Raw genomic sequence first — 22940 nt, 5'->3', positions numbered from 1 at the left:
GAATGTGGATTTAGAAAAATGATGTATTTGTCAGAATTTGGAGCCCTGTACTAGTGTACCTCGAGTGTACTGGAGTGTAGTGTGTATAAGTACTGTTGAAGTCCTGTGTTTTGTTTTTGTTTTGTTTCTCTCTGTATTTGTGAAGGTAATCATGGCAGATTTGTTCAAATGATGTACTGATTATGTAATGATGGGAGTCTTTGCATCATTTTGAAAATCCTAAAATAAAAGGTTTGTCATTTATTAATCAGAGCATTCACAATAATCACTCAAAATCAGCGGGGGGAGGCGTGAAGAAAAAGCAGTTTACAGCGCTTTGCCGCTGTCTCTCTCTCACACACTGTCATTGACGGTCCCTTCGCTTTCAGTGGGTTGATACAATGTTGGTCGTTGGTCCAAAAACGAACACCAACCTGATTATTCTGGGAAGAATCGTGACTTTGAAAGGGTTGAGAAGAACCACCGCTTCACAGGACGGTATCCATGCCGGCCAGGGTTTTCTTTGGCATGAGCACACACAAGACATATTTCTTCACAATGCGTTTCCTCTGTTCTTCTACCGATGCTTGTACTTTTGTCGCCCTTGCCAGCCCTGATTTAAATTCCTCATTGTTTTCTTTCATTTCTCACATTAATCTAAATACCAGGGGAGAGGAAGAAAGACATACGGCGGTATTACAGATGAGATCAGTGTAAAATACCTGGCAAGTCTGCAACTTTCTATATTACAAATGACAGCAGGCCTTGCTGGGACATAAGATCACACTCATGAAATGATTCATATCCTTCAGCAGTTACATTGTATTTTTGGCTAAGAACATCTGGGCCACTTAAATCACTGAAATAAGAACAAAGAGGTGATGCTGAATTACTTGAGTGCCAATTTAGAGCCTTTGATTTACGATCATTTAATCTAAGATGTTATTTTCAGCTCTAAAGGCGGAAAAAAAATCATGTGCTTTTCTCCTGTATCCTAAACCATTTACAATACAACTGATCGACATACAGAGTCTTTAAATCAATTAAGTCTTATGTCATCCAGATGCAAAACCCTTTCACCCACTAATCTCTGCACCATTGTGTCCCGCTCCACTTATAAACACTACCTGGTTATGGGTCATTAAAGCAGACCCTCTGGGTCCCTGCTGGCAAAAACCATATTCTGATTCGTTGTCCCTGACCTCCACTCGTGCATTCATAATGCAGGACTTTGCCCTGCAGGGCATGACAGACACCTAAAGGGCCTCAGGAAGCAAGTAGCCTGGAGCAGGGAAGATGTGAATACTTCTCTCTCTCTCTCTCTCTCTCTCTCTCGCTCTCTCTCTCGCTCTCTCTCTTTAGGTATAAAAAGACAAAAAGACTATGAGTACTAGATATCCACTCACACATACACTTGGGACACCTACAGTATATGGACCTTATGTGTCTGGCTCTGTGTTGAGACAGTTATGCATCCTAGAATGTATGAACCAGAAGCTGCACTTTGATTAAAAGCTTTCTTGGGTTTTTCTACACACTTGTAGAGTGTCTCTTTATAGATTTATTTTTTTAATTTCCTGTGTTTCAGCAGTAGCGCATGAAGTACGGACACGTTACAGTAACGGATGACTTTTTTCAGGAACTAAAAGTGTACGGGAGTTTCTTTGACATTTCGTGGTCGGCTTGCTCGGTGTCTTACCAGGAGTTAGATGGTGGGACAATCTCAGTTTGGCTCTCACCGTTCAGTGGACAGTCTGATCCGGAACGTGCCAGCTAGGAAGGCGGTTAACCTCTACGAAGAGAGGAGACATGAAACCCTGCTTCTTCCAAAGTTGTCTTATTCTAATGTTGAGTGTTTTTCCATAACTTGCTAACGTTAGCCACGGGTAAGCCCACATTTAGAAGTCACTGTGTTTTGTTTGGGGTCGGATGGTGTGTGAGGTCGGGACATTTGCAGAGTGTGCAGACATTGAGGCTTAGCTAGATCGTCGGTAAATTCCTCAAAATAGTAGGACGGCCTGCCAATGTCCTGTTTTTCAAATTCTTAAATGCAAAAGATGTTGTGCGTGGGGCTGTAGAGCATTTGCACCTGAAACGCAGCTGCGCTGAGTAATGAAAGTAAATGAGTCATGTAAGGCATTACTTTTGCTCTCGTAAAAGTATTTTTTTTTTCCAGCATTATCATTACCAGCAGACTACATTGTGAGAGTTGTATGAATGAGAAATAGAACTCATTCAGTCATATACCCACGACACACACTCGGATTAGAGAGCAAAGTGCAGTCGCACAGAGTGGAACAAACTCTCTTTTGTTCGGAGCATTGAAAAGGCCATCACATGTTATAGGCTTGAGCAAACTAAACCTACGCTACACCCACTGCAGGAGGAGCATATGTCCGTTTTGTTCATTTCACGCGCGGTAAACTGTGCCCGATTGTGCCATGTCACCCCGTGGCTCTAAATCTGTGTCTGCACGTGCATACCTGGGCATGTGCGTGGGCGGTATGTGAAGGCATGAGAGGATCCGCCGTGGAGAATCACATTTTTGGATTCACTCCATTTCACGCTGTAATTGAAATAAGTGCCTTTGCCCTGATCGTCCAGCCGGAAAACACAGAGGGAGTAAATCAATGTCCAGTCATGAAGCCTAAAGGGTCGAACGGGAGGTCTGGTGTTGTACAGTGTAAGTCAAAGTTTAGAATTTCCGTGCAAGGCCAAGCACCTAGCTGCTGCCAGACACATCAGATGGCGAGACAGATGTATTAATTGAACAGTGAATGAGATGGCTGAATTATCTGCAGCCTTCGGTCAAGCCCAGCAGAGAGAAAATGCTCGAGAATTATGCAATTCAAACAAATAATTCTTGATTATCTCCAACCATCATTGCGTTAAATTGACTAATTTGGAATTAGCATTCAGGATCTCTGGTGAGCAGTAGAGGATATGAGATGAACCAGCTTCTCATTAGAGACAATAATCATTTTTGCACAAGTGGCGATGGCTTGCCACCAGTTCTCAGGTGAACCAGTCCAATTAAAAAACACTCCTACTACCCCAAAAGGCAAGTCTTTCCCCGCAGGGCAAACCTCTGTTTCACCAATTAGGCATGTGGCCAACAATGTCACATGCATAATAAATGTTTTTGAAGATTTTGGAACTGAAAGACCAACTAAGTAAAGTACCAGAATGACTTATAGAAGCTTCTGTATGCCGCTAAAATGATTGGGAAACTGAAGTGAGACTTTCAAAATGAAGTTGAATGCACTGTTGGTATATATTTCATGTGCTCCAAACAAACCAACACTAAGCCAAAGGAGTTGTAACTTTGCCACACAATTAGAGGCTCGTAACTATGTTGTCAGCAGATTACTTATTATTTCCTACACTGCAGTGGGCCATCATAGAGTTACATGCTGCGGCATAAACACATAAAAGTCAACCGTGTAAAGATTGTCTTCAGCACAGCTGTGAAGCATTCAAAGCTGCCATCTTAACATCAGCACTTCCAGCAGGAGAATGTTGCAGTCAGCTAAGTTTGCAGATCATAAAGGCTTTTTACGGCCTTATGCATTACAGTTCATTGCCATGCAGCTAACGGAGTGTGTTCCTATTTGCATGTACATTACATGTTATGCTCGAGAGCGCCCAAGCCAAGATGTTTCCTGCTCCGTACTTAACGGCCCACTCCATGCCACAGGCATGACAGAGCTCCTCCAATAGTCAGCTCTTAGTCAAAGTAGGCTTTCCTGAAATGTGAAAATCAATCATGGATGACAGCTCATTTGGGCTATCTACCAGGGGCGAGGGAATAAAAGGGTAGAAATTCCAATTACACAGTCGATGACCGTTTGCTCCGTAGATATGTGTAACCTGTGCCTGGCGTTGTTGATGCCTCCATCCAGTCGTATAATGAGCATGATGTGGGCGAAACTTATTTAGCGGAGTTAAACATCAGAAGAATAAAGCGAGTACTGCATTGTAAAGGTGCTTCTAGGGAGCCATCAGGAGGGTAAGAGTCGAGAACCCAGACAGGTATTATCTTGCTGTCACGCTGTGACAGGCAAATTATCCCATAGAGCTGGTTGAACCTGGCTGCCTTTAGCTCATTAGAATAACTAGAGAACAGCATGCCATACCGTCTTTTATCTGTCGGAAGCAATGTATAGTATAAAGTCCATTTCAGCACACAGTGCTTGAGACAAAAGTTCACCTTTAAGTGGCAGCAAGAAATCAAACAATGAACTCACCGCGCTCCAGACTGATAGGAGCTTACGTGACCCATTTAACCTTTTGCCAGCCATGCAAACCCCACAATCTGTTCTTCGGCCCTCCTGTCACCCGTGGACGGAGCGCCCATAGCAGCCTGCCACGGAGTCAAACCGCTCAAAACTAATATAATTTTGTCTGGGCAATCTAATAAGACATAAGAGCCATTTTCCCTCTTGTCTGTCTCTCCCGCCATCTTTCCATATATCCTGGCGGAGCCGCTATGATTCATACGAGATGTGGTGGCGTCTCTCAGTATGCGATGAGCGAAAGGCACCTTGGGGAATTTTATGATCCATGACGAAGCGCCCAGGATCATTTTGGATGTATGCATGTGTCACTGCATATTAATAATGGCCTCTGTCTCATGAAAGCACCAGCACACCTTCAAAGGAGATAATTTAATCTTCTCCCTGCTGAGCCTCCTCTCCTCTCCACGCTTGCTAATACTTTCCATCAGAATCCCAGTCAAAGGAGCCGTTGCTTACATTGTGCACTTTGGCTTTAGGATGATAAAAAAAAAAATGAAGTAACAGGAAATGATAGAGGAAGTAAAGCCAACCAGGAGGAGGAAATAAGCCCCAGATTCAGCACACCGCTGAGGAAGATAAACACAGAGCTGATAGAGAATCTCCTTTCTTCTCTTTACCTATGTAAATTGAGCGGTCATATAATGTTACCAAGGAGCTAGTTGTTGAGGAAATTGACTTTTTTACCCTTCTGCGTAATATATCCACTGCTGAGAATCATGTGCAGCCACTGAAAAAAAATCCCCTCATTAAAGATTACCATCCTACGGTGCGCTTTCTCCTTCTGTCCCTATTTTTGCACCGTACGCCTGCAAACAAGCAAAAGAACAAGGCCAGGTACTCTTAAGTGAGCTCCATGTGCCCTTTATCTCGCAGAAAGATTTCATCCTCTTTAAAGAGCTGGCACCCTGCGGTGGAACCAACAAATGAGGAGAGCATTGTTGGATCCTGGACGTTGTTTATGGGACGCCATGGCGAGCATCGTCAGGGCGAGAGCTGCATCTCATTACTCAGTGACAGCGCAGCATACCAAAAGCTGCCAAGCTCGGTAAAACTCAACAACGTGTCCGTTTTAACACACAACGCTACGTGATCTAGTGATTGGATGTCAAATCAAAGTTGATACGTAATAACCTTAAATGCCCTCCTGTTTTATTGTCGTACACGATGCGGTGGAGGCAGAGAACCGGTTAACCTCTGTTCGAGGGGAGCTGCCGCCAATGAAACCCGCCGTCAAAGACCTTCCATTATGTGAATAGATCCAACAACATATTCCCTGTATACCAATAAAACATGCAGAGCCCACAGCAGCCACGTATTAGCACGCGTGATGACATACTGATGTTATCAATAGGGTAATGTCAGCCGATGATGCGAGTGCATTAAGAGGACTCGTAAAAACCTAAGAAAGAGCCATTAATGGTCCATCTAGGGAGCGTTCATCCAGAAAGAAACATATCATAATACCATATACAACATGGCACACCATCGGGAATGCAAATGTGTTGCTGATTCCATTCAAATGCTGCAAAGAACACTTGGCATATTAACACAAGACTTTGATCTCTTGGTCTCAACGGGTGTTGGTTTGACTTAAATACGTTTCAAAAGCTTTGCAGGGCAACATGTGCAACAATAGCCTTTTTGTACCGGTGAGTACTAACAACTGCTTGCTTTTTCAAGTTGAGAATACGGTCCATTCAATTTGCTTCTTTATCTTTTCTTACAGCATTTGGAGGTTTTTTTTCTCAAGTGATGGAGGTCTATTAGGAGGCACAGGTCCTATTCCAATTCAGCGGTAGAAGAACAGAGACAGCGCAAGTAAGGTAACTTATTAACGGACCACTTCAGAACATACCTACGGAAAGACTTTTTAAACTATATTCAAGGCTTCTACTCTGGCTGATTCGGTTCTTCTACCACTGAATGGGAATATAAACTGTACATCAACTTGAGTAAGGAGAACCTGTATGAGTAATGTGTCAATGAGCAAGACCACTTTAGAATGGGGAACATACTGAGACTTATTTGGACACTATTACCACTTGTCATTTTAAGGGAGAACGACTATTCTTGTGGTACTTCCACTTATAAGGCCCATACTGGGTGAAGCATGTTATGTTTTATAGATTGTGATCTATTTTATTTGACCTCTATGTAACTTTAACGAGATAAGTCAATTGAGAACCAATTCTCACTTACAACGACGACCTGGCCGAGAGGCAGCGACAGAAGGAAAGTCGATGCAAGACAGTGAAAACGTAGATACAGCTAGTGCAATAAAATAACATCAGACAAGATGAACCAAAGAAAAGTTGCTGGAGATATTGAGCAGTAAGCAGAGATATGGAGGAGTCTTACCAACGATAGGATTAGCAGTGTGGGTTGAAAATGCTTTAAATCGACACAGGAAACCAATTAATTAGTCTGACTGCGGAGAGCAGTGTATCATAATTCATATACAACAACGTCTTTACTTACCATTAATAAGCAGTAATTAGGATATTATTTAGTGGAAAACTTTTATTAAATGGCCTTGTAGTTGTAGAATTTGGTCATGCAGAATAAGGCATTAATAAGTGCTTTACAATGACTAATAAAGAGCCAGTATTCCACTAATATGCATGCTAATAAGTGTTACAAATTACTTGACAGAGGGTTTTATTACTATTGCTTCCATAAAGCTTCCAATATCAAGCCTCTTCCAAAAAGCTCAGAAGCCTAAAACAGCGCTCTCTATTGCAGCAGAGCTTTGTATGACCATGCAATTTATTACTATTACTGTTGTTAGTGAGTTTTAGCAATATTATGTCATCAGACAAGGCAGTGACTAACTCCCACTGCTGTTCACCTTTTGGCGTTTTAATGACGTTATGATCACGGCTGCCTCCCACTTCCGCTGCAGCAAAAATAACCTCGTAACATGTACAACAAGCCACATAATGGCGAAATAAATGAGTCAGAGGCCTTCTCCCTCTTGTTCTCACTGCATGTGTGTGTGTGTGTGTGTGTGTGAGAGAGAGAAAGCAGGGGAGTAAAACATACAGGAACAGAAAGCAAACCCATGCAAGTGTGACCCGTTCTATCCACGTGTGAATGAACTGCACGGTTCAGAGGGTGCTCTTTTATTCACTCGCATCCCCCGTAAACCGTGTTTGTGGCGATGGCGAAATCCCCTGCTGTCTTTAAGGTTCCTTTCTCTGTCGCCACGCTCTCACCTCCCCTCAAGAGCGTGGAGGAGGTGAGAGGGAGAGAGCCTAAGCTGTCATCACAGTTTAGATCAGTGTCCTGCCTCCACCCCCGCTGCCTCCACACCCCGTTGCCCTCCACCCAAAACCTCCAGCAGCGCATTACGCAACTTTCGAAAACAAGGTCACGGAAATATCCAGTGAGGAATCAAAGGAGATAAACAGGAGAGGAAGGGAAGGAAAGTCTTCTTCCTCCTCCCTCTCTTTCTGCCCATTGCAGTGTGTGATTCAGCGGGAGGTGAGACCACTGGAATGAGAGCGCCTGCGGCATCTAACGCATACAAATGCCGGCAGACACACATTTCAATCCACACAGACGGAGGCACAAACGTTGACACATGCACATGTCAGACACTGGCAGCTGGAGAAATCATGATAGTTTCAACAAGACGTGGTCCGCGGCGTGTCCTTGTGTTTGTGCTCATATTCCAGCTGCATGCTTTGAGGTGTATCGCTGTGAAGACTTAATACTCACCCGCGGTTGAGATCAAATTTCCTAAACAAGGCATCCTCTTAAGTAAGAAACCTTATTCTGACCCTCTCTTTGTCATGCATTATTAATGAGGCTTCTGGTTAAAATAAAATAAAAACTAGCCCTAGAGATGTCTAGAGATGTCACACATTACTTCTGCATCGCACTGGGGATTAACAATAGCAACTGCAGCGAGGAAGACAGAAGACTTAAAAGCAGCAGTAGTGCTTTTTAGGGAATAAATGACTATTGGAGCAGAAGAAGATTATTGTAATGCTCAATGAGAAATGAATCCAAAAAACAATTATGGTAATTGTTTTATTATTTAAGTCCTTTCTCAAGTAACAAGACTAATAGTCACATTAGTAATATTAGACAGCTAACATGCTCACAAAGGCAAACAAGTTGCCGCTAAGCCGCTATGATGTTAACCACGTTAGTACAGCATGTTAGGACCTTAGCATTTGTCAATTAGGACAAAGGTTAAAGTGCAGCTGCACCTACTTTTTGCAGGTATTCTGTCATAAACCAAAGTGTTGGACAGATCCTCAGACCTGAGGAGAAGTCTGTGAGATTACCAAATGTCATGGCGACCCATCCGAAACTGATTTGGTAGTTCAGCCTGAATCGAGGTGGCCGACAGACCGACCGAGAGGCCCACATTGCCATCCCTAAAAGTATTTCACTTCCAAAATACTACGATTCATCCATTTATCTATATAACATTGAATCTGGCAATATAACTATATATTGCTGTAAATATCTTTGGATTTCAAACTATTGGGAAGGCAGAATATCTCTGGGGTCATGGGTTGTTGACTAGACAAAACAATCAATTTGAAGACATCTAACATGACTCTGGGAGATTGTACTGCCATTTTACAGTATTCCAGACAATCAAGACTGATATAGATTCAACAATTAATCAAATCGACAGATTGATAGATGCTGAAAATAAATGCGGTGGCAGAATTAGAATATAGCAACTATAAAGGCTTCATGAGCCACGCCACCACTTCACAAACACTGGGGCTCATTGCCAAATGGATATTTAGTATGGTAATGTGACACTATACAAATCAGTTAACTGCTGATTCTTCTGTTAATGTACATGCTAATGTTGTCGTGTCAGCTTGCAGACATTTTTTTTTTCCCATGATGAAAGTTTGCCGTAGCCGTTCGTGATTCCCAAACAGCCGAGCCAACGTTAATTAAATTCAGACTGCAGAAAACTCAGCACCGTGCCAGGCTTTAGGTACATCTCCACACATCAGGGGTCATTTAACACTCTTGACACCTTCGAGCACCTGCCCCTGAGTTGCATCCGCTCCACCAGAGAACAATCAGTTGCTCGTGGATATTAGCTGGGAAAACTGTGGTGAGCAGCTGGATGTTTTCTCCCTGCGACTGCCACGCATGTGTACGGTCATGTCATTACATGTTAATGGGCTTTCCTCTGATGCTACAGCGGAGCAGAGAGGGAGAGACGGAGGCTGTGATGGAGAGAACAGGGAACCATTTGATGTTTGCCAGTTGAAAGAATAAGCCTTACTTTGGGTTGTGCTTTCCACAGAGGCATGCTGGGATTGAAAGAGCGCTTGCCCAGGGCTAAAGGGGATTTTTGGTGGGCGCCACACATCCAATTACCACGGTAGCATCACAGAAATCCGCGGGGGAACGCGCACACAAACAGGCAGATACACACAGTCACACATGCGCACATGGGCGCCCACGCACACACACACACACACACACAACATGTAAGACACCCACTGCAGGATGCTCTCACCGCAGAGGGGGCCCGGCCGAATGTCACTACTCTGCTTCTGCTGGATCGGCTGCTCCAGAATTCATGAATATTATCAGCATGTGTTGATAGATGGCTTATGATATAAATATGGATAGCAATATGGAAAACACCACCCAGGTTCCACCTCTTTGGGGAGGATTATTAATGCATTCAGTGAAGCTATTACTGGATTTGCATGGGCTCTTCTGATGAGCCTAGAGAACCTGAGGATCCACTAATATGTTGAGGTTTATTGGTGCATTTCAAAGCTGTTTTGAAGTCCTCTGTTCTGTGGCAGAAGCTGAGGTTTCTAGCTGTTTAATATCCCTGCCAACAAACTTTAATAACTACATGGTCCCACATCAGCACACCAAACACGTAGACCCACCAAACCAAACTCATTTAAAATACAACATCCTGGAATTAATGCATTCATTTTTTTTTTACTCTACCCAGGTTAATAACTTTAATATTTCCTCTCTCCTTAAAACTGGGGGCCCGAAGGCCAATGGGAAATCATACTTCACCAGATGCTAGTAGGAAATCGATTTTGCGATATATTTTTAATTATACGAGATTTGTCATTTCTTTTAATGACGCGGTGAAATGGCCCGGAGCACCACTTCTCTTTTATTGAAACTGACAAATCTCTGATAGCTGTGTATTTGTAAATCACCTGTGCCTCTACAGAGAAATTTAATCCACATTTGGTAAACTCACCCACAATATGACAAATTCAAACCTCAAGGTGGGTATTTCGATGAATTTTGATCAAAGCTTTTGGTAAATTTCGCATCTTGAGGAACGTGGTCTCCGGTAATGTTTTAGTCACTTTGTTCAAAATCATTTGGGAAGCTACAGATCATTTTCTTCTTTCTCCTTTCACATTTGAGTCACACCAGAATACAGCCCTAGAATATAGACGCTATATTCATGTATACAGTGAGTACATACTGGTGTTACCATGAACTGGCACAGTAGACCCCAAACAATCAACTATAGATCGACTATTGACCTGCAGTTTTCCCCCAAATGAGCTTGGATGATAAAATGGGGAGTCTGGCTGTTCAGCACAGAGACCTTTGATTACAACCCAAGAGAGGACGTATATAAACTCTGCTCCAACAAATATTTTAGCAACCTTTTTAAGGTAATCACGCCAATGAAAGGTAAAAAAAAAAGGCCAAACCAGCCAATTCCTTAATATTAAGATGCCTTAACTGTGCAGACTCTTAGAGGCATTTGGTATACACCCAGAACCGAAGGAGTAATAATATTGCGTGCGAGGATAAAGGCAATATAAGGGCTCATGTAAATAAAATGGAGGGAAATGAAGAGAAAAGGGGACAGGAGGTCATCTGGAGCTGTGAATGTGGCATTTCGGGAGGCCTGCTTTAGGCTTCACTCATCTTCAGATGAAATACATCTAAGTGACAAGAAAGATGAGAAAAAAAAGGACATGCCAAGTGTGCGTCTCTCTGTTTGCACATGTGTATATATGCGCATGAGTTTTTTGTTCTTACAGTACGGGAACATTTAAAAAAAAAGTGTTGCATCAATGCTTTTATATATATAGATAATTATCACACCTTTCTTGTTCTGACATAAATGGTCTTAACTCATGTGTTAACTCACCGCATCTCACAGAGTATGACAGGATATGATAAGCGGAAAATTCATTACGGAAAAGCATCAGATTTCCTACCAGATCGCATGCTGCATATAATACAATTTGCTTATGCAACAGCAATTTTTTGAATTAATCAGCAATTGCACTTGTGTCGAGATGTAAAGTCTGCATTCGGTGAAGCTCAGGTTACGTGTGTCATTGTAATGATTTCATTTGTCTCTTCAAATAAAACGTGACAGGCTCAAAGCAAAAGAGATGCGTGCCATGAGTGATGGACGGCAGCCTTTGTTGGGGCCAGGGGAGACTGAACCAAATCAAGTGAGAGCGAAAAAGCGTGGGTTGAGACTTCCGCTGCTTGTGGCGAGGGAGAAGACCTCCAAAAGGAAGCAAACCTCAAGCTCTGCAGACACATATAGACGGGGTCATGGGTCAGATTGGATTGTTAATAACTGAAGGCCAAAGCTTGATTTTCTAAGGCGTTGCACCCTTGAGGAAGCACTGCTGAACAGCTTTTTGACTGTGACTGCTATCAGTGTATTGCGGCTACTTCCCTAAAGAAATTCCTATACAACCTACAGTGCGCAAATATAACTCCAGGTACTGTGAACTCCAAAGCTTTTGCTGCAGCAGCCTGAATGAAGACAAGGGAGACGGCAGACAATCAGAACATGGGCGAGAACGCCAACATCTGCATTAAATCTCGCCCGTAGATTTCTTTCCCGCTAACTGATCTCTCAGTGGAGAAGTGCTTCGCCTCCTCCAGATAACTGCTTACTTTGCCATAGGAAGCCATTAACTGACAGTACACGGCTTGAGGTTATCCCCATGGGTGTAGCAGCCTCTGGGATGTACCGTGTCTGGCGGAGAGATGAAGAGAGCATGACGCTAAAGAGATTAACTATTACAATGTGAATTTCTGTTAGAAGAATAAGGTTTTTAGAGACTATTGAGGGATACACGGAAAGCCAAATAATAGAAAAAGAAGGCTCAGCAGACAAAAGGATAACCCTTTAGAAAGGGTAGGAGGTTTAGCGAGTGTAAAGATGCACGTAATGACTGCATCACATGTTCGAAAAGGCACTTTGAGGCGCGTTCAGCACGATGCGTCCCATTCAGCCGGGCTGGTGTGTGAATGCACATTGCTAAATTAATATCTCAGCAAAGTATTGCCCTAGATAGATGAAAAAGCACACACGCACACAGAAAAGGAGTTATCATGCTTCCAAACACACGCTCGCACACACACACACACACACACACAAACTGCATGTTCATCTGTGTTGAAATTTCACAGTGCCTCTGCAGAGCCACAGCACAACTCAAGAGATTCAGTTTTCCCTTTGCCAGCAGGGGGATGAATGACTAGATGTGAGAGATGGGGAGGGGGGGGGGGGGGGATACAGCATGGATTTGTGTGTGTGTGTGTGTGTGTGTGTGTGTGTGTGTGTGTGTGTTTATTTTAGTAGCATTGGTGTGGGTGGCTGCCTAGGTGGAAGTTATTGATGTGACGGTAGTCTTATCCAGGGGCCAATGTGCGGCTCCCCCGCTGGCTGCCTGCTCAGCATTGGTTTTGGAGCCGGGGTCTACTGAGGGCGTCACTGTCAACACACTTACTTCGCCGCTGTCCCTGCTCGTCGAGAGAAGCTCAGCCATTATTCGCCACGAAGATAAGTAGGCTTCCTTCCTGCGGTTGCCTCATCGCAGTGAAATGGTGGTGATTTGTGAAGAGACACATTCAGAGCCCCCCCCCCCCTCTACATGCATCACCCTCCCCTCCTCCCCCCCCTTTTACAGCAATCTCATCTGCTCTCGTGCACAATTGTAAGGCTGCTGCGAGGAGAGCTTTTGTTTCTGCAATCACTTCACATTTGTCTCGGCGATTGATTTCCTGGCGTGTGAGGGGAAGGAGAGAATGAGCGAGTGGGTAGGCAGCGAAGGGAAGGGAAGGGAGGGAGGGAGGAAACAGGGAAGTCGGAGGACGTGCAATGCAAGGCTCACATACTGTCACCATGACAACAGACATCACTTCACAGGAGCAGCACTTAGGATGCCTGTGTGGGCTGAAGTGACATAGTTGAAGGTTGCATTAGCCTCTTGTGGGTGCCAAACGTACCAATCCTTTCCTTTTCCCTTTATTTCCTCCACAGTTCCGCTAAAAGGCACACCCTGTTGCTCTTGTCAGCTACCTATTGGGGATCGGCGGGTAATTTGTACTTTATGTGTGTAAATGCAGGTCCTGCCAGTTTGGTTTAACAAAGACAATTCAATCGACTGAAATGCGTAAAGGGAAGACGGGAGGAGACATTCATATTCAACGAGCCCCCTTTCATCACTTGCGTCACTTTGAAGCTGGCTAACATGTATAATTCTCTGTGATTTGAAGTGACGCCAATCATGGAAATGATAACTCCACATACGGAAAGGCACCACAGACACTTAAAAGGATCTATCTTAGCGGCTAATCCTGCCGTTCATTAAGAATAATCTGTAACACTCTATGGAGGTATACAACTGATGTTTTTTAAATGCAAAATGTATGCACGACTCATCAATATCTAATGCATGCATTAATGGGTTGAGTAGCTTAATATCAATAAATGATCAGGTTTATGCCATGATTTAACACTTTATGAACAATCACTTAACAAAATGAATTTCAACACACAGTTAAGTCTTATATTAATTAACAAGTCATTAAATCAGCTATAAAGTAGGTAAAAGGACATAAGCCTCAGTCTGTCTCAGCCCCTCTATAAGCATAAATGTACCTCTTTCTTCTCTTTGTGCACAAATTAAAAACCTGGCTGAAGGGATTTGGGTCTGCTCTTATCAGCATGCAGCACATACAGCTGCATGCCTCGCTCTCTGCATCCAGGTCTTGCCCGTCCAGTCACATACAGTCATATACAGTATTTACGAGCGGGCCAGACTTTCATGCATGTAACAGGCGTGACGTAATGAAAGCATGAACGCTAGAAGAAATGGAGGGTCATGGGGCGGTGGTATCAACCAAAAAACGTCCAGTTAGTCACATTTCTGCAACACAGCGTATATATAATGAGATTTTAATGAATTTATGACTTAACTGCGGGTTAATGGTTAGAAATTGAGCAGAAAATGTAAAACTGAAACACAAAGGAGAGCTCCGGCTCCGCTAAGGGATTAATACTTAAGCCTTGGGTTTATACTCTATTGTTTTAATTACAATTCTAATTGTTTCACCGAAGTCTTTACCTGTGAAACTGTAACTCTTTGAGTTGGTTTTTGATGTCCCCGAACAGGCCTATATATGCGACTAAATGTGCACTAAACGACCGTGTGGTGGCGCTATAATAAGGTATTACACTTTGTTTTGACCCTTTCTTTTATCGGAGTTCCAGCCAGGTCTCTCTCCTGGTTAGTTGTTTTTTTTTTCTGTACATTTAATCAAGTACTGTACTTAAGTACAGTTTTCGGGTACTTGTACGTTACTTGAGTATTTCCATCTACTTCACAATAGGGAAATATTGTACTTGTTACTCCACTACAATTATCTGACAGCTGTAGCTACTAGTTAGTTTGCAAATCTAAAGGCTCCGCACACTCAAACAGGTGTTTTCAATTAGGCTGCTCAGCCTAATTAGAGCTCACCAGGTGAGCTATGCCGGGAATCATTCCACCCAACTCTGTGCACTGATAGGGATCATAACAGGGTAACTTGCCCCGCCCGAAACAACACAACAGAATCAACGAAAGGGTGAGGGAGGTGTCACTCAAACTCACTTCTCTGTCCTGGGCAGAGTGCCAATTAGGGAACATAAGTGAGCATACCTGTGTGAGTGGACCACGGATGGAGGCTTTAAGATAATGCATGTTTTTATATATTAAGATGCATTATTATTAATGAAACTAAACAGCAGCACTGCCTACCTTACTCTTAAGCAAAATCTTTTTTGTCAGTTCCAAACTACAAACTGAAACTAATTAGAAAAATAGGATTCATGCAGGTCAAGAGTTCAGAATAAACTCTCAGTGGATGTAAATCAGCTCCTGTTGAGTACGGGCTACATGCCATTATGTGTGTTCTGGCTATGAATTACAGTCTTTTGTGAGCAGCTTACGCTACTGCCACTTTTTGCGCTTTGCCTCAACCCCACGGCCAACAGGATGCCTCTGTTACTGACATTTCATCTTTCAAGCATTACACTGGCCCTTATGATGGTCAAACATATCCAATCCATCTTTAGGAAAAAACATGAGGCTACTGTAATGATGACTACAGCCAACAACAACATGATGAAAATGTTTTTTGATGCTCTAGTGTTTATTTATTATCATGAAAACGGCAACTGAGATAGAAAGGGTATGGAAAGGAAGCCCAATGCAATGCCAATAGGAGTCTCATCCCAATGATTTACACCTGCCATGAGTCACACTACTACTGCAACACTAGTATTGGCCATTTGGGCTTCTTAAAAAGGGACAGTGGACAGTGTATCCAGAGCCATTCTGGGCTACTGTAGAAACATGGTGGTGCAACATGATGGGCTCCATCAGCTCATTCTACACTAAATGAAAAGTAATATTATATTCTATTTCTGCCAATAGATCCCCTTAAATGCAACACACTGTTCCTTTAAAGCAAGACGTTGAAGCTTTTAATTCATTCGGGTTGGACCTCGTGTCTACGCAACCTGAGGAAATTAACACTATCACGTGAAATGAAATCACGACAGATAAAAGTCGTGCTGCTGTACAAGGTAATATCAGCGGGCCCAAGGTTGACATTTAAGATTTAAATCATGTTTTTAATGACCCAGATGATGAATGGCCGCTTCATCAGAATGTCTGAAGACAGAGGAGAAAATATCGGTGACTAGACTTAATGTCGAGTACAGAATTGCTTTTGATTCTAAATAAACGGGGGGCATAAGGGCGGTCTAGTCGTGCACCAGGACAGGCCTTAATGAATGAATGATTACGAGATCATTAGCAGCAGCTTTCTGTCCGCAGCACTGTATGGAGCGGGACAAGTAGCTCAGGGTTTGGGGATGTGGGCTTAACAGTTGAAGCAGCCAGCCAGGTTACAATAAGCTTCTTTGGTCCACGGTGGGGATTTGGCCTTGAATGATCCAGAGGTAAATTGTGTTCCTTAACTCATCCAAATCCTCACAGCAGAAGGGGGGGGGGGGAGCATTACAGCTGTTCATGATGTGTGAAAAGTAGCAAAAGCTACATTATACCTTTTTTTTTTTTTTTTGGAACACAAACCATCAAGAGAAAAATATTCCATTTATCACAGCTGCACACGACTCTATCTCTGCTTTGAACTATGCACAAGGAAACAGGAATGAAATTGCTTATTTTCCTTGCAGAGGACATCGCAGGAGTTGACAATGCTGTTAAAATCCCTGCTTCAGCCATAAAGCCCACTGCTCCATTTTGCCTACTGCCAAAACTACACACAGCTACATCTTCCACAGTAGCTAAAGGGGAGCAGAGAGAGGGCAGAACTGCGAGCGGCATCCTTCCAGTGGAGAGTGTCCCCTTGTAACAAAGACACAAACCTCGCATAAACCTCTCTCAGACATCTGCTTCACAGCTAAACAGGAAGAGGACAGCACTCAAACTAAAAGGGCACTTCACTAATGTTACACAGATGAGAATGTATTCTCAGCTCGTGAAAGTAGTTCTATCTATTTCTTCGATGGCTTTGTAAAGCCTGAGAAAATCACCCTGAGGATGTCATAGTGATTTGACTTGGAGATTGCAAATCTATACCCGAGGTATGAGCATGGAGTTGGAAAGATGTGGGCATTTGACGGGCAGGGAGGGTCAAATGAAATGATTCTATTGGCTGCAGTATGGGTAACGTAGGACCCAGTGTTTTTTGGATGTTGACTCAAACCGTTGACCAAACATCAGGATAGCCTCTGTTGCCTCATTTTCACCACGTAAATGCCTATACTCATTTGGTGTAGTACCCTTAAATTTGAACTTCGAGCCAACTCGATGTTCGGTTTCCAAAATTGACCACAGTGGCAAAACAGCTGTTTCACCTTAATCACATTGTATTAAAGTGTTAAAGTAAAAGTGTGAAAGATTATCCAGTGAATACTGAGCACAGCTGGAGTGCTTCAGACTTCAAGTTAAAACAATGTCTCTGCAGCGTATATTCAGAGCCAGTCTCAGAGGACTCTGTCCTAAGAGAACTGACATTCAGTACGATTAAGTTGGTGCTGTCTGAAGCCCCTTCTTTTCTTCTACTGCAACGAATAACTTCCTCTACGACGTACCCCGCTGTATATCCTTATTTGCCTCTGATAGGAAACGCATATACTGTAGACATCCCTCTGCTACTCTTGAGGGGGGGGGGGGGCAGAGAGAGAGACAGGCAGAGGAGAGAGAGACGGGCAGGGAGGCAGGGAGGAGAAGAGATAGAGTTATCCGTAGTCTCATTACGGTGGGAAATGTGAGGGTCCCGATCCAAGGGAATGATGAAGGACTCTGTGGAGGAGGCCTCTGAGAACCAACAAAGACGGCTTTAGTTTCACTGGCAGAATGCATTTGCATAGCTTAGAAGCCAAAGCGACTGAACCGGGGCTCATGAAAAGAAACCCCAGCAATTGCTTGGACTTCAATGCAAACGAGAGGGGAGCGAGAGACGGCAAGAGAGAGACAGAGAGGGAGAAGTGGGATGGGAGAGTAGGAACTTTTTCTCTTTCGTGGCATAACACAAAACGAGATCAGGAACATGTGCACTTCCCATGGAGGTTGTCGCCGACTGACTTTGATGCAAAGAGAACATACTGAAGGCGGTACATCTCCAGATTTGGTAACCGGCTGGAAAAAAAAAACACGTCCATGCTATCGGAAGTGTTATGCTCCATTGTATTATTATTTAGGGCAGCTTGGTTGTCAGCAACATTACAGATAATTGCCAAATTGAGAATATTTAGCAGCGTTACTTCCATTTGCTACGAGCAGCCACTGGCTTATTGGAGCTCTAAAGAGCAACACAGATTGAGATAATAGAGCAATCTCCTGGTGGAGGGTGTTTGTGTGTGTGGAGAAAGTGATGAGAAAAGAGGGAAGGAGGGTGGTAAAAAAAAAAAAAAAGAGGAGATAAAGAGTGGAGCAGATGTACTTTAGTAGTGTCTCTCTTTTTCCACTCTGTGGCCTGGAGTCATGGAGGGATGACTAGCCTTCATCAATCCTCTTTAATGACTCTGGCAGCACCACTTAACGCACTAGTATGTGTTTTCTTCATTACCACATCATGATTCCACCATTTAGTCGGCCGCGATGACGTTTGTCGATGCTCGGGGATAAAAATAATCGGTGAACATTTTTTTTCCCCGCAAAACTGTCCCATTCATCTGCTCTTGAGGCAATTTGGAGATCTGGGGAGGAAAGTGATAGCTGATGGCTTTGAATGCAAAAAAAATAAGAGATGGAATCGGGTGGTAGAAAGAAAAAGAAAACTGTGTGAAAAGCTATTATTGAAATAGATTTGACTGTGAAAAAAAATGAAGAATATATCGCACTTTAAATACCTCGATTTCAAAGATATGACCGGAGCAAAGAAGTCAGGCCTTGCCCTCTATAAAGACCTGATTTGAAACTCTACCACTTCAAAGTTACTGGCACCATTATGCATTATTTTCTCACAGCCCTCGTTTTATTCAACCGCACACACCCACTGCCTTTCACCTGTGGTGCACAATACTCCCATTTCACTGCCCCCCCCCCCCCCCCCACCCCACCCCCACCCCCCACCGCTCCTTCAGCCGTCAAAACCTTCGGTGAACACAACGGGAGGCAACACAGCATGCATGCTAATGTTTGGCACTATCAATAATAAACGGTGACCTTTGACAACCTCCCTAAAGATGTGCAGTGCACTTTGAACACGAGGCATACACGGGACCTAGCCATTGGCTCCTCGCCATTTAAAGGAATGCTTCTCTATCTACCTCTCTACACAAGCCCTTCTTCCTTTTGCGGCACCAGAACATACAGCAGCAGCAGAACATATGGACATCCTGACTAAAGCACACTTACTGTAGAATAAGTGAAACACAGACTGATGGGGGAAAAGGGGGGAGGAGGAGAGGGAGGGGGGACTGTGCTCAAAAGAATTTCCAGGCTGCACAACATGCAAAGCACACAGGAACAGATACATGCTCAAATAACTCCATGTGCTACATCTCCCTGTCTCTTCTCACTGGTCCACACACACACACACACACCTCTATGGCAACGCCACATCGAGCATTATGGGATATGATTCCTTCTAATGAGCTTGCATCTTCAACTTGCACGCACACGCCGCATGCAGCGTGGACAGCTTCGCTCACACCAAGAATCCTGCAGCTTTGATCTGACAATCATGTGATCGGTTTTGATGGTTGGCGTCATGCCTGTCTCCCCCTGAATACATGTATATAAATGAGACCAATTTAGAAGATACAGATATCGAATCCAGCAAAGGCAATGATTTCTTGAGACATCAATGTTTGATGAGGTTATTGCCCTCTGGCTTAAATGGGTAACTGGAGGAATCCACTCACTCCAAACAACAACACCCACGTACAAATCTTACTCCGCCTAATGAGTGCTTAGAGGTTTAAAGATCAGGTCAAAAAAAATGTATATCTCCGCAACAGGTGTTCGAAGAAATGTGGGAATATGAGTGCACATGTATGAGCAGCCGTGCAACAGCTGCCCTGACGTGTGCTGTGATTTATTATCTCATTCACCTCCTCCGTCTCGAGCAAGAGAATAGATCAAATCCTGGCGCATCATTGGTCAGGTGCAGCAGACTGACTGCTCCTGTCATGCTCACGGTAACCTTTCATTGCTACATCATCTGTGCGCGCACAGAGACCCTGGAGACAAAGATCTTTTTTAGTGCTTGGCAACGGCCTCTGAAACGCGCCACCCCACGTCTCTACTTGACCTCGCGCTCTCCCCGCACAGCCTCGGCTTCGGTAAGAGCCTCCCGTCTCCACCGACAGGTCAGGGCCGCCGCGCACCTCAAGGCTTCCTCCACGTCCCAATGTTACTGCACAGGAATCATTATTTCCTCACAGTGCTGCTGCTGCTGCTGCGAGGATGACGATTCATTTGACACATCATCTCTGTCACCGGTTGCACAAGCAGACAGAGAGAGAGACACCAAAATATGTGCTCATTGTTGAGTGTATGAGTGTGTGTGTGTGTGTGTGTGTGTGTGTGTGTGTGTGTGTGGGAGGGAGAGACATTCAGACAGACAGACATAAGGAAGAGGTAGGAAGACTGAGCCACCGCACATGGAAATAATTCATGACTGAGCGTACTAAATGCCAATGCTCAACAGATTACGGTGCTCATGGTGACATTCAAATACAAAAGTGCCACGTAGACCATTTGAGTGCTAATTACCAAACCCCATGTATGTTGTATGGTGAGCAGTCTGAGAGGCTTGAAGAAAAGTCGACCCGGTTCCACTGTCATAATGTATGAATGCAGCCTACTAAATTTAGCCTGCTCACCGACCATCATGAGTGATGGATTGGACGGGGAAAGGGGGGCTGTGCATGATTGGCTGCCCACGCGATCTGCTGTGTAACCTCAGGGTTGCTGAAAACATTTGGAGCCTCTCACTCCATCATGACATTCAGACCTGGTTTGGCGCCCCTTACACCAGGTGATGCTGCGTTTTTTGGGGGGGTTTTATTACTATTACGGGACACGGCGAGTCTAAAGGGTGGCGATGTATGAGCGACCACTGCTTTTACAAGGTCATGGTTGTATTTGGTTTCAGCAGAAGCAAATTGCAAACACTCACCGTACACTCCTTGGCAACGGATGCCCTCCACGACCAGCGCCAGCAGCCCCAAAACACAGATAATTAGATCCATCCTCTCACGTTAATCTCTGCATATCCTCCTCTCAATGGCAAGAAGTCCTTTCCGGGGCGGTGTAACTGAGGCGCATAGACAACGGCGCCGCTGCGATCCCCACACGTCGATTAATTTAGTCTCGGTATTAGCTGCGAAGGTATGTACGGTCCGCAGGAGGCGAACACACTCAGGCTGTGATTGTTTTGATGTCCGCTGCCATGTAGTCGGGACGCGGAAGCGCACGCGGCACAGAGACGCCGCGGAGGATGCGGGGAAAAGCGAGCAGGCGCGGGGGAGTGGGCTGCAGAAAGCCCGGCCTTAAAACAGACAGCCGCGTCTCCAGGTGCGCTGTGTTTCCCCCGGACTTTAGCGGAGACCCCCGAGGCACCAAACCGAGCGGGCACACTGGTGCTGTCGACTACAGGCAGACGGAGGCTCAGTGCCCACGGACATAGCTCCTCAAAATCCAGCTGTGGTCAAGCCTCGCTCCGCGGATGCAGCTGCTGCGTTGACTGCGTGCTGTCAAACGAAGCCATCACCTCATGATTCACAAAAAAACACACACACACACACGCGCACACTGTCAAATTTTCAGTTCCCACCTCGTAAGGCGGCCGTCAGGCTGCCGATACCACAGTTGGAGGCTCGTGCGCTCACACAGTCACATCACGACTGCACCCCGACGCGGCGCGCTCTGCTCCATCTCTCCCGGTGGCAATGACAAGGGGAGGGTCCAGTCCAGCGAGGAGCGGCGGATGGTTCCTCCACAGCGCCTCGGCGATGCCCGCTGTTGTCTCGGCGTTATGAGACCACTTTCTTAATGAATTCACGCGACGGTGGGGAGCCGGATGTGCCCGCCGCGAAGCCAGTTGAGCATCAGTCACGTTGCGCAATACGTGCTACGGAGACCGAGTGGCACCGCAGCCGGTCTGTTGCTACGTCAAGAGGTGCGTGGCTTCCAGCGCTCATCTGTATGGGAGGCTTCGCTCAGCGTCAGGAAAGGCATGAGAGGCGCAGCTGCTGGAAGCTGAGAGAGAGAGAGGGAGAGAGAGAGAGAGGGGGAGAGAGAGAGAGAGTGAGAAGAGACCATTGGAATTCAGGAGATCTAGCTTTGACAGACCTTTTGCAATCAACACCAAGCAGCCAGTCTATACTCCTGTCTGCTCATGTTTCACCAGGCCTCCTCTATCAGACAGGGAGGATGAGATGCGGTCTGCCATGTAGCGTTCATCTGTGTTCAACAGTGAGATGTCGGTTAGTCTATCCAAGCACACACTGCTGATGCTGCTGCCACAGGTCTCTAATGTTTTTGGCAACTTTAGCAACACGTAACTTTTAAAGTTTTAAAAAAGGTACCAAGTGGTTCCCCAATGGGGTCCCAGAAGGCCCTCGGGGGTCCTGCTGGCAGTTCTGTTTCATTATATAACATGTTCCCATTCTAATGACTGGAAATATCCCAATTAGAAATGTGGCCCATTCTGACTACAGGTTTCACCTCCCCATTGTCCTTAATGGTCATATTGACCATTTCATTATACTGTAAATGCTTCCACTTCTTTGTATTTCCTGTTGGAAATGTTCTGTAATAGCATTACTGCAGATCTAAAAGTTTGACTACAGCTGTTTCCTAGCAACACAATTTTGATTGAATGGTATTAATT

At 44.6% G+C, this 22940-nt stretch overlaps 1 protein-coding gene across 1 annotated transcript in view; it reads right to left on the bottom strand.

Annotated features, from left to right (window-relative positions):
• Window positions 1–21329, bottom strand: part of LOC306710996 (MAM domain-containing glycosylphosphatidylinositol anchor protein 2) — a gene marked incomplete at its 3' end in the record, with an annotated part of 152364 nt that extends 131035 nt beyond the window's left edge. The window contains exon 1 of the mRNA XM_079179762.1: window positions 21225–21329. Within this exon, the coding sequence (XP_079035888.1) occupies window positions 21225–21297 (73 nt within the window). The 5' untranslated portion in view covers window positions 21298–21329. The remainder of the gene's footprint in view (window positions 1–21224) is intronic.
• Window positions 21330–22940: the final 1611 nt, after the last annotated feature.

Source organism: Pholis gunnellus (assembly GCF_910591455.1).
Source record: "Pholis gunnellus genome assembly, chromosome: 19".
Lineage (NCBI taxonomy): Eukaryota > Metazoa > Chordata > Actinopteri > Perciformes > Pholidae > Pholis > Pholis gunnellus.
Note: the sequence above shows the minus strand (reverse complement) of the source record. Positions and strands in the feature narration are given on the sequence as shown.